Source organism: Parus major, chromosome 5 (assembly GCF_001522545.3).
Source record: "Parus major isolate Abel chromosome 5, Parus_major1.1, whole genome shotgun sequence".
Taxonomy (NCBI): domain Eukaryota; kingdom Metazoa; phylum Chordata; class Aves; order Passeriformes; family Paridae; genus Parus; species Parus major.
In genome coordinates, this window is record NC_031774.1 from 17530208 (window position 1) to 17542757 (window position 12550).

The 12550-nt window shown below is 48.9% G+C and overlaps 1 protein-coding gene across 2 annotated transcripts in view; it reads left to right on the forward strand.

Moving 5' to 3' along the window:
• Positions 1 to 7298, forward strand: part of HRAS (HRas proto-oncogene, GTPase) — a 39888-nt gene extending 32590 nt beyond the window's left edge. For both annotated transcript variants that reach the window (XM_015630055.2, XM_015630054.3), the window contains 4 exons: positions 1556 to 1734; positions 3950 to 4109; positions 4817 to 4941; positions 7009 to 7298. In XM_015630055.2, coding sequence (XP_015485541.1) covers positions 1556 to 1734; positions 3950 to 4109; positions 4817 to 4936 — 459 coding nt within the window. In that variant the 3' untranslated portion in view covers positions 4937 to 4941; positions 7009 to 7298. The remainder of the gene's footprint in view (positions 1 to 1555; positions 1735 to 3949; positions 4110 to 4816; positions 4942 to 7008) is intronic.
• Positions 7299 to 12550: the final 5252 nt, after the last annotated feature.

Sequence of the window (12550 nt, forward strand, 5' to 3'; positions counted from 1 at the left end):
AGGCTGGTCCTCTGTCCCAAGCCAAGGTGCAGAGGTGGGAGGATGCTTTGTGGGGCAGAGGAGGAGACACTCGAGTCCCCTTGCACAAAGGAGGTTCCAGATACATTATTGATTAGAAATGGGAGCACATTCCTGCAGGGCAGCCTGCCAGTTGCCTTCAGAGCAGTTGGCTGGAAGCCAGCCTTTCACTCCATGCTTATTCTCAATGGGTCAGCAGTCTACTTTTTGGGAAGGCACAGCTGAGAAGGTCGTGGCAGAGCAGATTTCATCTCTGATTTCACACTCCTCTCTGCAAGGTGAGGAAAGACTTTAATTAGCCCCAGCAAATGATGTTGTTGTAATGAACCAAAGGATAGAGGCCGTGTTGGCCCCATTCCCTTTCTATGCTGCTGCCAGTCCTGTTGGTGACCTTTGCTGTGTCGGCTGTTTGTCTGCAGACCTGCAAAGCTCATCTGATAACATTGTTGTGGTCGTTGGAAGAGCAGCCGACATTTGAATAAATTTTAAACTGCAGCTGTAGCCTCTGTGAGTGGCTGCAAAGCACTGTGTGGTTGTACTGCTGACTTGTATCTTTTCCATACCTTTCATTTTGTCTTCCTTCTCTTGCTGAGAGTTGAGGATGCTGCATTGTCCACAGGAGATGGGTGTTGGAGAGGGATGAGGGATGTCCTCTGTGCAAGGCTGCCCCAAAGCATCTCTGCTGATGAGACTGAGCACAGGGAGAAGCACAGTGGGGAGGGGCAGTGCTTTGAGGAGCCTGCTGTGAAAATGAAACCTTTTGAGGGATGCTCTGGGTGATTTCCAGACCTTCTCACATCTATGATAAGTTGTGATTGCCTTTGCTGCAGGGAAAACCCCCAACTTCAAAGGACCTGCCTGGATAGTTCTTACCTCTCCTGTAGCCCTCTGGGCACAGACTGCTTGTGGGAAACACCCTGTTCACAGTGTGATTTGATTTTTTTTTTTCCCCTCATGTTTAAAGAAGAGGTTTACCATCAAACCCAGTCTGAAACCTTACTGATGGCAACATTGCCTCTGGTGCCTGATTTGAGATGCATTGGAGGCACTGGATTTCCAGGTTATCTTAAGCGCCTTCCAGCCCTGCAGATCACAGGTAGTGACTGGAAGCCCTGGCTGGTCAGAGCTCCTGAGTGTCCTTACTCTTCCAGCAGAAGGAATTAGAGCTGAGACTAAACAATGCTTAGGAAATACTTTGTTCAGGACTATGCAGCGTGGTAGAGATGAAGCTGCACCTGGTCTGCCAGAGGCAGGGCTGGGAATGGGGAGGGCAAGCTGGGAGCTGTCTTCTCTGTGGTTCTGACAGACAAGGAGAAACCTGCTTAGCTGCTCCCTTTTTCCTTTGTTTTTTTTTTTATTATTTTTCCTTTCCCTCCCATGTTTGAAACAGATTGAGTCGTCTCTTTAATGGAAGCTGAACACATGCAGAGCATGACCTGGCATCCTCCCAGGGATGCACTCGCTGCATCCTTTTGTTTAGCCAGATCCAAGCCCTCCCTAAATGCATCCTCCTTCCTTTCCCTCTCCTGTCCTGCAGGATTCCTACAGAAAGCAAGTAGTCATCGATGGAGAGACCTGTTTGTTAGACATCTTGGACACTGCAGGGCAGGAGGAGTACAGTGCCATGAGAGACCAGTACATGAGAACGGGGGAAGGATTCCTGTGTGTCTTTGCCATCAACAACACCAAGTCCTTTGAAGATATTCACCAGTACAGGTCAGTATCCTGGGAAGGGCCCTTTCCTCTTGCCCTGTGCACAGAGGCCTTGCTGCTGCACTCTCCTACCCACCCTTTTAGATCAGGCCCCATGCTGGAAGCACAGACTGCCAGCAAAGACAATTAGCTCAAGTGGCCATTCCCCAGGGAAAAGACAGAGCAGACGGCTAATGTCAGTGACTCCAATAAAACCCTTCCGAAGGGATTGCTTGTGGCCTTTGGGGACCTGGTAATGTAATGTTTAAGTGTTTATGGTGACTAAAGAGAGAGCTGATCCTGTATGAGCCCCCTCCCTTCCCTCCCTAATTAGTGGAATTGCTTTGTTAGCGCAATCGATCTCAGTGACTTCTGCTGGCCCTAGAGCTGGGAGAGGAGGCTGGAAAGGACAGGGAAAGCTGCTTGCCCTGCTGTCCACTGTCACAACCAGGCTGTGGTCTGCCAGCTGCACACACATGTGGAGAGACAGTCTTGCCCCACTGGAGCTTGGTTTCAACCAGGGCAAAGATGGAGCAGAATGGGAGTCAGGGCTCCAATGAGGTGTTTTGCCCAAGAAGATGTCTGGGGAAGTGGTGACAAAGCAGGGACCCTGCCCCAGTACTCATCCCAATTCTCCTCTCTGTTGATGTCACCCCTGCAGAGCTGAAGAGTCAAGAGGATGATGTAAATACAGCAGGAATCTTCCTTGTTTACCCTGATGCTACCTTAGGGAGGGATCGTTCTGCTTGTGCTTTTTCCTATGGCTTGGCTGCGATGGGAAGTACTTGCAGAGGATGCAGGAAATGACTCTGCCTGTCCCTGCTCTGTCCCACAAGGGACTATGTATCCCAGTCCCTCATCATAAACCAGAGTCCCAGTAATCCTGTTGTTCTGAGGACAGGCACATCCCTTCCTTGCTCTACCATCAGAGGTGCTGCTTGGAGCTGCTTAGATGCTTTAGTTTCATCCAAAAGGCTGCTCAGTGTAATAGCTGCACAGGTGCACTAATTTGGCTTCTTTTAGCTGAACCAAAGAATGGGATTTTCTTAAAGCACCTGAGGGATTGAGCAGTGTTCATCCTTGTGCTGGGGCTGGTGCCTGTGCCTTGCTGGTAGGATGGCTCGATTTCAAGCTATCATGATGTAAATCACTGGCTTTCATCTCCTTTAGCCTGTGCTCTTTGTGTTTGCACTTTTAAAAGAATATTCCCCAGAGAAATGCTGGCTCTCCCTGGTTAGTAACCATTTGGAGGTATCTCTTTTCAGCTAAGTGTAGCCTATGCACTAAATTTAGTACTTGCATTTGCTGGTCAGGATGTTACACAGAACATTTAAATGGCTTTATGGCATATCATGCGTATAGTCAGACTTCATTTCTATGTTCTACTACATTAGAAAAAGATGATTGATTCTTTTGTGTGATAAATGTCCAGCTGCCTTTGGATGGAGATTTGCATTCAATTAAAATGCAGAAATTGGCATTTTAAATCTCTTATTTGTTAAATTAAAATCATGTTAAATGTTCTGGACCTACGAGCAAAAAAAAAAATTGTTTTGCATTTGAAGTTAAATGATTTATTAAGCAAAGGAAGTTATTATCTATCAGAAGGGAATTGAATGAATTGTTTGTGGTCATAATGGCCTTCAAGATTTTTAGAAGTGGTAGATCTCATTCTCGCCCACCTAGTTTTAGATCCAATGTTGGAATGAAGAAGTGAGCATTACAGCTTTTTTAGTTCCCAGTTGGTTTCTCAACTTTGAGTGACCTGAACTAAACTGAAAGGGAGCAAATACTGCCTGTGCATCTGCAGAAAAGGCTACTGCTGCCAAAAGCTGCTTTATCAGCTCAGCAAATTCTGGTTGCAGGTGATTTTTTATTCTTTTCTCCTCACTTGGTGCAATTACTTAATCTAAAATGTTGGAAATAGCACAGGTAACTGCTTGAGAATTCATCTTTATTTAACTTAAACTATCTTAAGCTCATGTCTTAATATAGATTGTCATAATTCAAGTTGTTTTGTAAATAGCTGCATTTAAAACAGAAGTATGTTTAGTTTTCATTTCCAGAAGTTCCCTGTTTTGCTGTTTACTCACTTGTGTGCCATAGTCATTTATATTTTTCTGAAAGCTCAACACAAGGCACTCAACAGGAGCGATGGGTAGTTGTTAAATCTCAACAAAGAAACCGGTGGGGAGTGTTCTGGAGCTGCCCCTTCACTTCTTCACACCTCCTCTTGCAGGGAGCAGATCAAGAGGGTGAAAGACTCAGATGATGTTCCCATGGTGCTGGTGGGGAATAAATGTGACCTCCCTGCACGGACAGTGGAGACCCGGCAAGCGCAGGACCTGGCCCGGAGTTACGGGATCCCCTACATAGAAACGTCTGCCAAAACCAGACAGGTAGGAGGAGACTTTTAAACAAAATGCTTTTTCTTTTCTTTCCTCCATTGCTGCCCTGGAGGGGCAGGAACGGGCAGGCACCGCCTTGCAGACAGATTGGTGTTAGGGATGGGCTTAGTTGCTTCCTCAGGGCTAAATGCTCTCTCAGGATGTTCCCTTCCCAGTCCAGGCTTGAGCCTCCCGTCATGAGAAGTGCATCATCATGCTGTGGCAGCAGTGAAGACAAGATGTCTTCTCATGGCATTCTCCAAGGCTCTAGAATAACCTCCATAGTCACTGCAGGTCAGCTAAGCTCAGGTCACTTGGCCAACCTCATCCATGGTCTATTTGGGCAGAATATACCAGTGCTGATGAAAGGACCATGTCAAGCTCCCAGAGCACAGAGGTGGAAATGGAACTGATACCTTCAGTGGTCTAGTGGTGGCTTTTCTCTTGGGTGGTAGACCTCATTCAGACTGCTGAGAGCTGCTGAATCTCAGGGACTTCAGAGCTCCTTATCCTCATGATTGCTCATTCAATCTTGCTCTCCGTTTGACAGCCACACTCAGGTCCTTGTTAGTCCTCCCAGCTTGGTTCTGTACCTTTAACTCTGCAGTCGGCACTCCTGGACAGTGCTAGGGACACCTTGCTGGGGAGCAGAGCCCTCTCCTCTCTCCACTGTCCCTTGTCAGAGTGGGCAGCTGCTTGAAGCCGTGCTTTCTCCCCAGGGCGTTGAGGATGCCTTCTACACCTTGGTGCGGGAGATCCGGCAGCATAAGCTGCGCAAGCTGAATCCCCCAGATGAGAGCGGCCCTGGCTGCATGAACTGTAAATGTGTGGTATCGTGACTATGGTAAGTGGTGGAAGCAGGACCTGGGGTGCAGTGGGGGAGCATTGGAAGCAGGACAGGAGGTGACTGCAGATGCACTAGCCTGCAAACAAATGCAGCAGGATCAATTTCAGCAGCAGGTATTTTTTAATGAAACACCTTTCAGACTGAAATAGCATTTTTCTGTCAAAACATAGGTAAGTCAAAATTCCCACTTTCCTGAGGAAGTGTGTGGCAGGAAAGGGTTGTTTATTTTTCCCCCTCATTTTGTGCAACAAAATTCTATGCAACTTAATTTTTTTAAAAAGCATGTTTTGTTGTGCCTTCCCCAGGAAAGCTTCTTCCCATGCTGCTGCTTTGAAAGAGGAATTAAGCTGGTGTTGAAGGTGTACAGATCACTGCATGCTCACCAGACTGGCTCTAGAAGGGTTCAGATGAAGAGCTGGCTGGGTGCATTGCCTTGTAATGCACTTACATAAATTGCCTCATCCTAAAGCTTTAGAGTAAACCTGTCTTGCTGTGAAAAGCCCTGTGTTCCTCAGAAGAGTTTTCCCCATTAGATAAATCCCCTGGGATATTTGGAACTGATGCAATGTTGAGAATTAGCCATAAGGGGGCTGTTTGCTTTTATAAATTGTGCGTGCTGGAGCCAGTGTTTTTCAGATTATTTATGTTCACTTGACTGTTTTTCTTCTTTTTCTTTCCTCAAATTTTTTTTTTTTTTAATTATGAGTTTATTTAAAACACTGCTGGATAGGAATCAGGGAGAGTTCCTATTATTGTCCCTTCATGTGCTGGCTGGCATTAAGTGAACGGCCTGGGAATATCTGTCTGTATAACCAACTCCTTCCATGGCAGATATTTAGAGAGGGGTAACTGGGAATGAGTCCGCCAAGGAGATCTGTATCTAAGGACATCTGGGACTGGGACAAAAGCATGCATGAACATTGCCTCTAATGTGTTTTGGGGAGTCTCCCAAGCACCTGGACTGGCCCTTCACCCCTTTAAATAACTGCTGGAGTCCTAAAGAGAAGTGCACTGTATCAAGAGATGATGTTAAGAGGGTCTTATGAAGGTGGAGATGGACAGCAGGTTTTCTCTGATGCCTTTTGAGCTAGAGGCCATGAGCACAGCAGTGCTCTTCCTCCTGCCCCCCACTCCCAAGAAAAAAACCCAACAAAACAGTGCTGGCAACATTTGCTTCCTATGAGCAAACACCCACCCCAGAACCCCACCCCTCCGCTCCTAGCTAAGGCGTGTGAGGTCGGCTGGGGGCCGAGCTGAATGCTGTGCCCAGCACACTTATCACTGCTAAGGGAGATTTTCCAGATGTTTGTGTCCTCCAGATGTTCAGGAGCATTTCCTCCGGATGGGGATATGAGCTAAAGGCTTGTTTCCTGCTCTGGCTCACAGCTGACAGCATGGACTTGGCATGCACTGCTGCTCCCTTACACCAACTGCCAGGAGCCCAATGCTTGTCACAGCCCAGGGGCAGCACCAGCTTGGGCAAGAAGGGCTGGGAAAGGGTCACTTGGAAACATCCCTCTCTGTTAAGAGAACATGCCCTGTGAATTGCCTATGTCTTTCTCTGCTCAGACAGAAACTGGAAGCCAGACATCCCAGCTTAATCTAGCTGCAATGCAAGAGCAGAGAGGGAGGAACATCAAAGCAAAAAAGGAGAAGTGAGGCAAAGACATGCTAGGATTTGGGGAGAAGAAGGGTGGGTGTGTGGCCAACAAAATTTGGCTGCATTTGCCTTGGACTCATTTTATAATTTCCATCATCCCTGGAGGAGGTGGAAAGATCTTGCCAAACAGTGCCCCTTCCCACAAGGAGGTTCAGAAATAGGCAGAAGGTCTGGTGAAGTGTCCAAAGCTCCCCCATCACTCCAATGACTCCAAGACTTGTTCCTTTCAGCAGATGTGCAGATGCTTTGCTGAGCCAGGCCCATATTAAGACCTGTGTAGCCTTTTTGCTTTTGCTCTGTGGGCACTAGCAGGGTCATCCCAAAACGCGAGGGGTGAGTACTGGGAACAGCCCTGCTTGTTCTGATGGGAAGTGGGTGCTCATGAGTGTCCTCTTCTGTTTCAGCTGTCTGGACCGTGTCTTGGCGAGGTTCCCACCGTGCAGTGCTCAAGGAAAAAGGTGAAGCAAAGGAAGAAGCAAATGGATTCAGAGGAGTATGGGGGGGAGAGGAGGAGGAACAGGACAGGGGGAGCATGACTCCAAGGACTATCTTGCACTTCACCCAAGCCTGCGGCAAACAACTTCTTTTTTTTTTATCCCCATCCCCTCATCCTTTGGCTCCTCCCACCCCGGCAACTGTACAAAGCCACAGATTGAATCACAGTAAATTATTATTTGATCGTCTCGACAAATCACCTTGATGGCTGTGTCCTCCTTCCAGAGGCTGCTGCTCCAGAAGGATTGCTGGTGGGATGGTGGGGAGGAAAGGGTGCTGAGATTTGCTCTCCACAGACCAAGGTCATGCTGTAGATTATGGAGGTGATTGGGGTGGGAGAGACAAGCTCTCAGGGCACGACAGCTTGTCTCTGTCTCCAGCAAGTCTTTGTCATGTCCTCCCCAGCCCACCTGAAACTCTGCTGGCCCCAAGTTTTGGGAGGGTGGAAGAGTGCAACCAGTCCAAGCCCATCCTTGGCACCCCTTGAGTGCTTTGCTTTCAGCCTAGTCCTTGTGGGATTTATAGCCTCAGATGCAATGCCAGGAAGGGAAGAAGCATCAGGGAAGAGATTTGAGAGTGGGGTTCACCTCAGCTGGTACCAGTTTGTTGCTTCCCTGATTCCTTTCCTGTCAGCTCTTTCTGGCACAAGACCTCCATCATCTCTTGTGTTCTAGAGGTAGAATTAAGACTTTCTGGTCCCCTCCAGCCTCTGTGCTCCTGTCTATGCTAACACCAGTATAGCACGTACACCTTGGGCTGCTCCAGTATGTACAGGTAAGCAAATCCTTGTCTGCCCTGTGCATGGCTTCCTTACTGCATGTTGTGAACAGCTTTCCTGTACTGCAGAAGCTGTCTGGCTGCTCAGAAACTAAGACTAAAGGATTCAGGCTTCCAGCCTCTAGGTTTAGAGTGGGTAATAATATTTTGAGTAAGGGCTAATCTGTTGGGAACCCTGTCTTTGCTCAGCTCTGTTCCTTTGGGGTTTTTGCCTGAGGTCTGACCTATGTGCCTTTGACTTGCAGCCTCAAGACAAGGCATTGCACTCAGTGCAGCGGGTGGCTTGGTACTCACTGTCTTTCCCTCTTCCAAGCTATTTCACTGGCTAATTTAACTGGCATCCAGAATTAGAAGCATCAAAGGGGGAAGGTGATCTAGCTGAGTGCGGCAGGGAGCTGTTCTGCATGGGCTAGCCCAGGCCTGAAGAGGTGCTGGGTTTGGCAGCCAAGGTTGGTCTGGGTTGGGAGCGGCGAGGGCGGCGTGTGAGTCACATGCCTCACATGGCAAAACCAGTACAGAAACCCTGGTCACCCCCAGCACAAAACCACAGCCCACCCAGGGCTTCCCAGCATCCATGTGAGCAACTTCCCATCCCACTCCCCACCCTCTGTCATGCCAGGCAGCAGCATAATTAAAGCAACAGGATTCAACTTCCATGCTTCTTGGGGATGCTGCCTTTGCTTTTGGCTTGGGCAAGAGAGGACTTGTGTAAATGGCTTGCTTTCTGTAAATGCCTGCTCTGAACTACTGTAGGGCACAGTCCTCACCCTGGCTGCAGCTGCCTGGCACCCTGTTCACACAGAAGAAGGGCTGATACCAACTGGAGTGGGAGAAGCTGCCCAAGGGGAGAGTGCCCTGCCTTTAGCTGGGTGTGCTGTTTGCACCAGCATCTGTCCCTGTGCTGGAGGATTGCTGAAAATGTTGAACCTGGTGTTACATGGTGGCACTGGACCAGAGACTCACAGAAAACCTCCCACTCTTGAGTTGTGTCTAATGTGAAATCTGGGGTTTGTTCCTAAAGTTGGCATCTTGTGCACAACTGGCCACAGGACAGGGGTACTTTGTCCTTCTAAAAGATGACATGGGGACCCTTGCTTGGTAGTGTTACCACTGCACTAGGAACCTGGTACTCTTCATCTGCAGTAGAACTTATCCCATTCTTCCCCAGGCCCTTGGTGAAGGATGGGATAGATCTAAATGGAGGCCTTCAGAGAAGTAACACTCTGGTGCTCTCTCAAAGACTGGATGGCTCTAACCACTGAGAGACTCCTCTCATTTCTGGCTGGGAGCCAAATGCCATAGTCAAGTACTGGGAGCTGAGGTCAAGGAAGCGGAGGAGCTCCAGGGAGCGCCAGGGCCAAGTTGTCTTCACAGGGTCAGCAATAGCTGCAGTTCCAAGAAACTGGCACATCTTGGTTGGGGGTGTGCTAGAACAGCACTGGCCAAACTACTTCCAAGAGTTTGTTAAGGAGCAGAAAGCTGAAGTAGGAGCACCTCTCCTTTTCAGAGAGGTTTCTGCACTCAGGGCAAGGTTTTCAAGCTTGTCAAACAGTCCTGGTAAGTGACAGACCAGCACAGGCTCTGGGTAGCTTTTTGCTGTAATTAGGTCACAAGAAATCCAGACTTGGGTCATTGTTCAAGTCCATGCTAAAAATTGGAGGTATGTTAGGAGCAAAAGGAGGTGCTAAAAGCTTGACCCCACAGCTCTTCTTCAAAAAATGTATTAATTGTGTATTAATGCATCTTTGTTCCAGGAGGAAAATCAGCTGTGATCTGGTCTATCTTGCTGGTGGCAAAAACCAGATTGTATCACTCTCAGGTGGAGTTGTTACTCTTGACTAGGCTTTTTCTTGGTACTTATGATTTGTGGACAGTACATCGTGTTGCTGGCCTCTGACAGGCAGGAGGTCAGTACATGAGCTCACGATGTGTTCTCTGCTAGCTGAACTTCTTGAGTCTGAAAGTAATACCAGGATTCCAGTCTCACTGGAGTAAATGTAGATTTGGAGAAGAAATTGAGGGGTTTGGAGTTGGTTATTCAAGGCACATTTGTTAAGTACCTAGACTGGAAGATGGAGTTTTCAGACACTGGCATTGTTTACCTTATGGTAAGGAGTTTGCTGTGTACCTCAGTTGTGCTTCAGAGGCACAAGCTCAGGTGAGCAGAATGTACAGTTATTTTGATTATGCCTATTGCATAGCTGAAGCTGGAAAAGGGTCCACAGAGGTAAGCTTTTTGCTATATTTCAGTACATCAGCTCATCTCTGGCTGTTGTGATCTCTTCAGCTGGCCATGGCAAAGCTGAACTAAACCTGTGCTGTGTTGTGGTTCTCCAGCCAGTGTGAAAACCAGCTCTGAGAAGGCTTCAGTCAGCATCCTACAGATTATGTTGGGACTGCATATCCTGTGATGGAGGAGTGCCACCTTTGAACCCATACTTAAATGACAGAATAGCTGATGAGGTCTGTTCTAGTCTGGTCAGGTCCAGATGTCTCAGGACAGACATCCAATACATGTTCTCTGACACCATTCAAGTGCCCCACACCTTGTTACAAGAGGGGTTGGGGCTCTAGAGACATCACAGCTGAATCAACTGCCAGAATTGCTTACAAATCCTTCAAGATGCTGATCAAGTGCTGGAACAGATCTCATGCCTTTTAGACTGTGAGGGCTTCCACAGGAGCATTCTCCTAAGCCAGCAGAGAGGGCGACTCCAAAGCAGGTGAGAGCATGGTGCTTGCTGAGGGCTTTTGCAAAGACCTGGGCTGTGCAGGAGCTGGCAGCAATGACTCAGTGGTGGAGTGAGAACTGAGATGTGAGGGTGGTGATGGGGGGAGCTGGATGAAAGGCTGAGTTTTACAGAGCAGGCTTGGCTAAATGCTGGCCTCATACTCCTCACATGAAGTGTGGTGAGGTAGAGGAGCAGACCAGATTCTGGACTACAGCCACTGTTGCAAACCTTTCCAACCTAAGCAGTTACTTCTGCATCACTTCTTGCCTTCACCATAAAGGTAAGCAAAGCCACTCAGCTTCACCAAGCCTGAGGTTATCTAAGTCTGTAGGCTTAGATATTCCAGGAGCAGGGCTCTGACGTGAGGCCAGGCTTAGTGGCATCCAGGGCACCAGAGTGGCCCAGGCTTTTAATGGGATGGTTGGAAGAAGGGCTTGTGATACTGCATTCCATTTAGCCACAGGTGCCTTTAAGGGAGCTCATACCAGTTTTGGACAAAATTGGAAGTTTCTTAGTTTACTTTTCTCTGTGTCTTAGGAGGAACCTGTTTTACTGTATGGAAGAATAATAGCCAGGCGTTAGTGACTCAAATCCCTTGGACTCATGTCTTTGTGTGCGTCTTCTAAGCCTTCTCCATCCACATCTTGGGCTCTTTTGTAACTGCTGCCAGTGAGTAAGGATGCTCATGGGATGGGCTCACTTGCTGCATCTCCTAGTGAGATGTTTCAGTTGTGGTTTGGTTGTCTCCTGCACTGTCCTGGTACCCACATCCTTCTAGGTGAAGAGGATGCTGGTGTGTGCCCTGTGGGCCTCCTCAGCTGCTGAGGTGGTAGGATTTGGGGGATGGTTTGGGAAGTGGTTCAGACCTGCCTCTTTAAATTGCCAGGCTGTCATTTTCTCCATATGCTGCTTTATATTTGGGGATGTGCTGTAGAAAGGAGGTGACATTGCTCAGAGGTTGGTGCGACAGCCACCATCCTGGCCACCAGCAACCGGTGGAAAGGGGACTTGGCCCCATGTGCAACTCCTTTGCTTTTGCTATGGGTTGAATACAGGGTCTGTAGCATAGGAGAGCCAAGGTACCAGCCCTAGCAAGGGCTGCTGGGATTGGGGGTGCCCTTGCTCTGCTCCCGGCTCCCCTCCACCGCTGCCAGGGCCCCTCTGCAGCACACAAGGAGCATGAGAGCAGCACCACCATGGCAGTAGGACACAGCAGCAGGTGAGCAGCACAGTGAGCCCAAGAGGAGGAACACCCCCAGGCCCAGCCGAACTCTTAACTGTCTCTGCCAAACTGGCTGGGGCACAAAGCTGCCAGACACAGCACACCCATCTCTCTCCCCCTGCTATATCCTGGGAGCAGAGCCTAAACCAGCACAAAGCCTTGCTCCCTCCCTCAGTTTGGCTCTGCTCCAGGCTCCACTTAGCATCAATTATTCAGTGCCGACTGGCTGAAGCCTTGCGGTGGCACGCAGGGGTTGATGAGCTTTCCGTGTTGTGGGAGGTGGGCTGGGATGGTGATGAGCACAGCCGGGGCTTGGCAGAGCCAGCGAGGACAGATGTGGTCTGCTGTCTGTCCCACCTCCACCTCCTGGTGCTGCTGGTTTGGCTGTTCCTGAGCCAGGAAGGACAGGAGCCACAGGGGGCTGCCAGGACACCAGAGCTGAGCACAGCTTGGGGAGTTTGCAGTTCTGCTTGGGGACCAGCCCTGGGAGCTGTAGAGCTGCTGTGACAACAGCAGTGGCTCCACCAGGAAAAGGGGGATAGATAATACTGGCAAATACCAAGTGCAGAGGAAGAGGCAGTAAGAGGACTAGTCCCTGGCTGATAGGACCACTAGAATTTAAGCAGCAGCTTCAACACCATCTATGGCATTCATTTGCTGCTGGTCCCAGAGCTGTCCAGCAAGTGGGTAGCCATAATCATGGGCTTTGGGATTATCCTG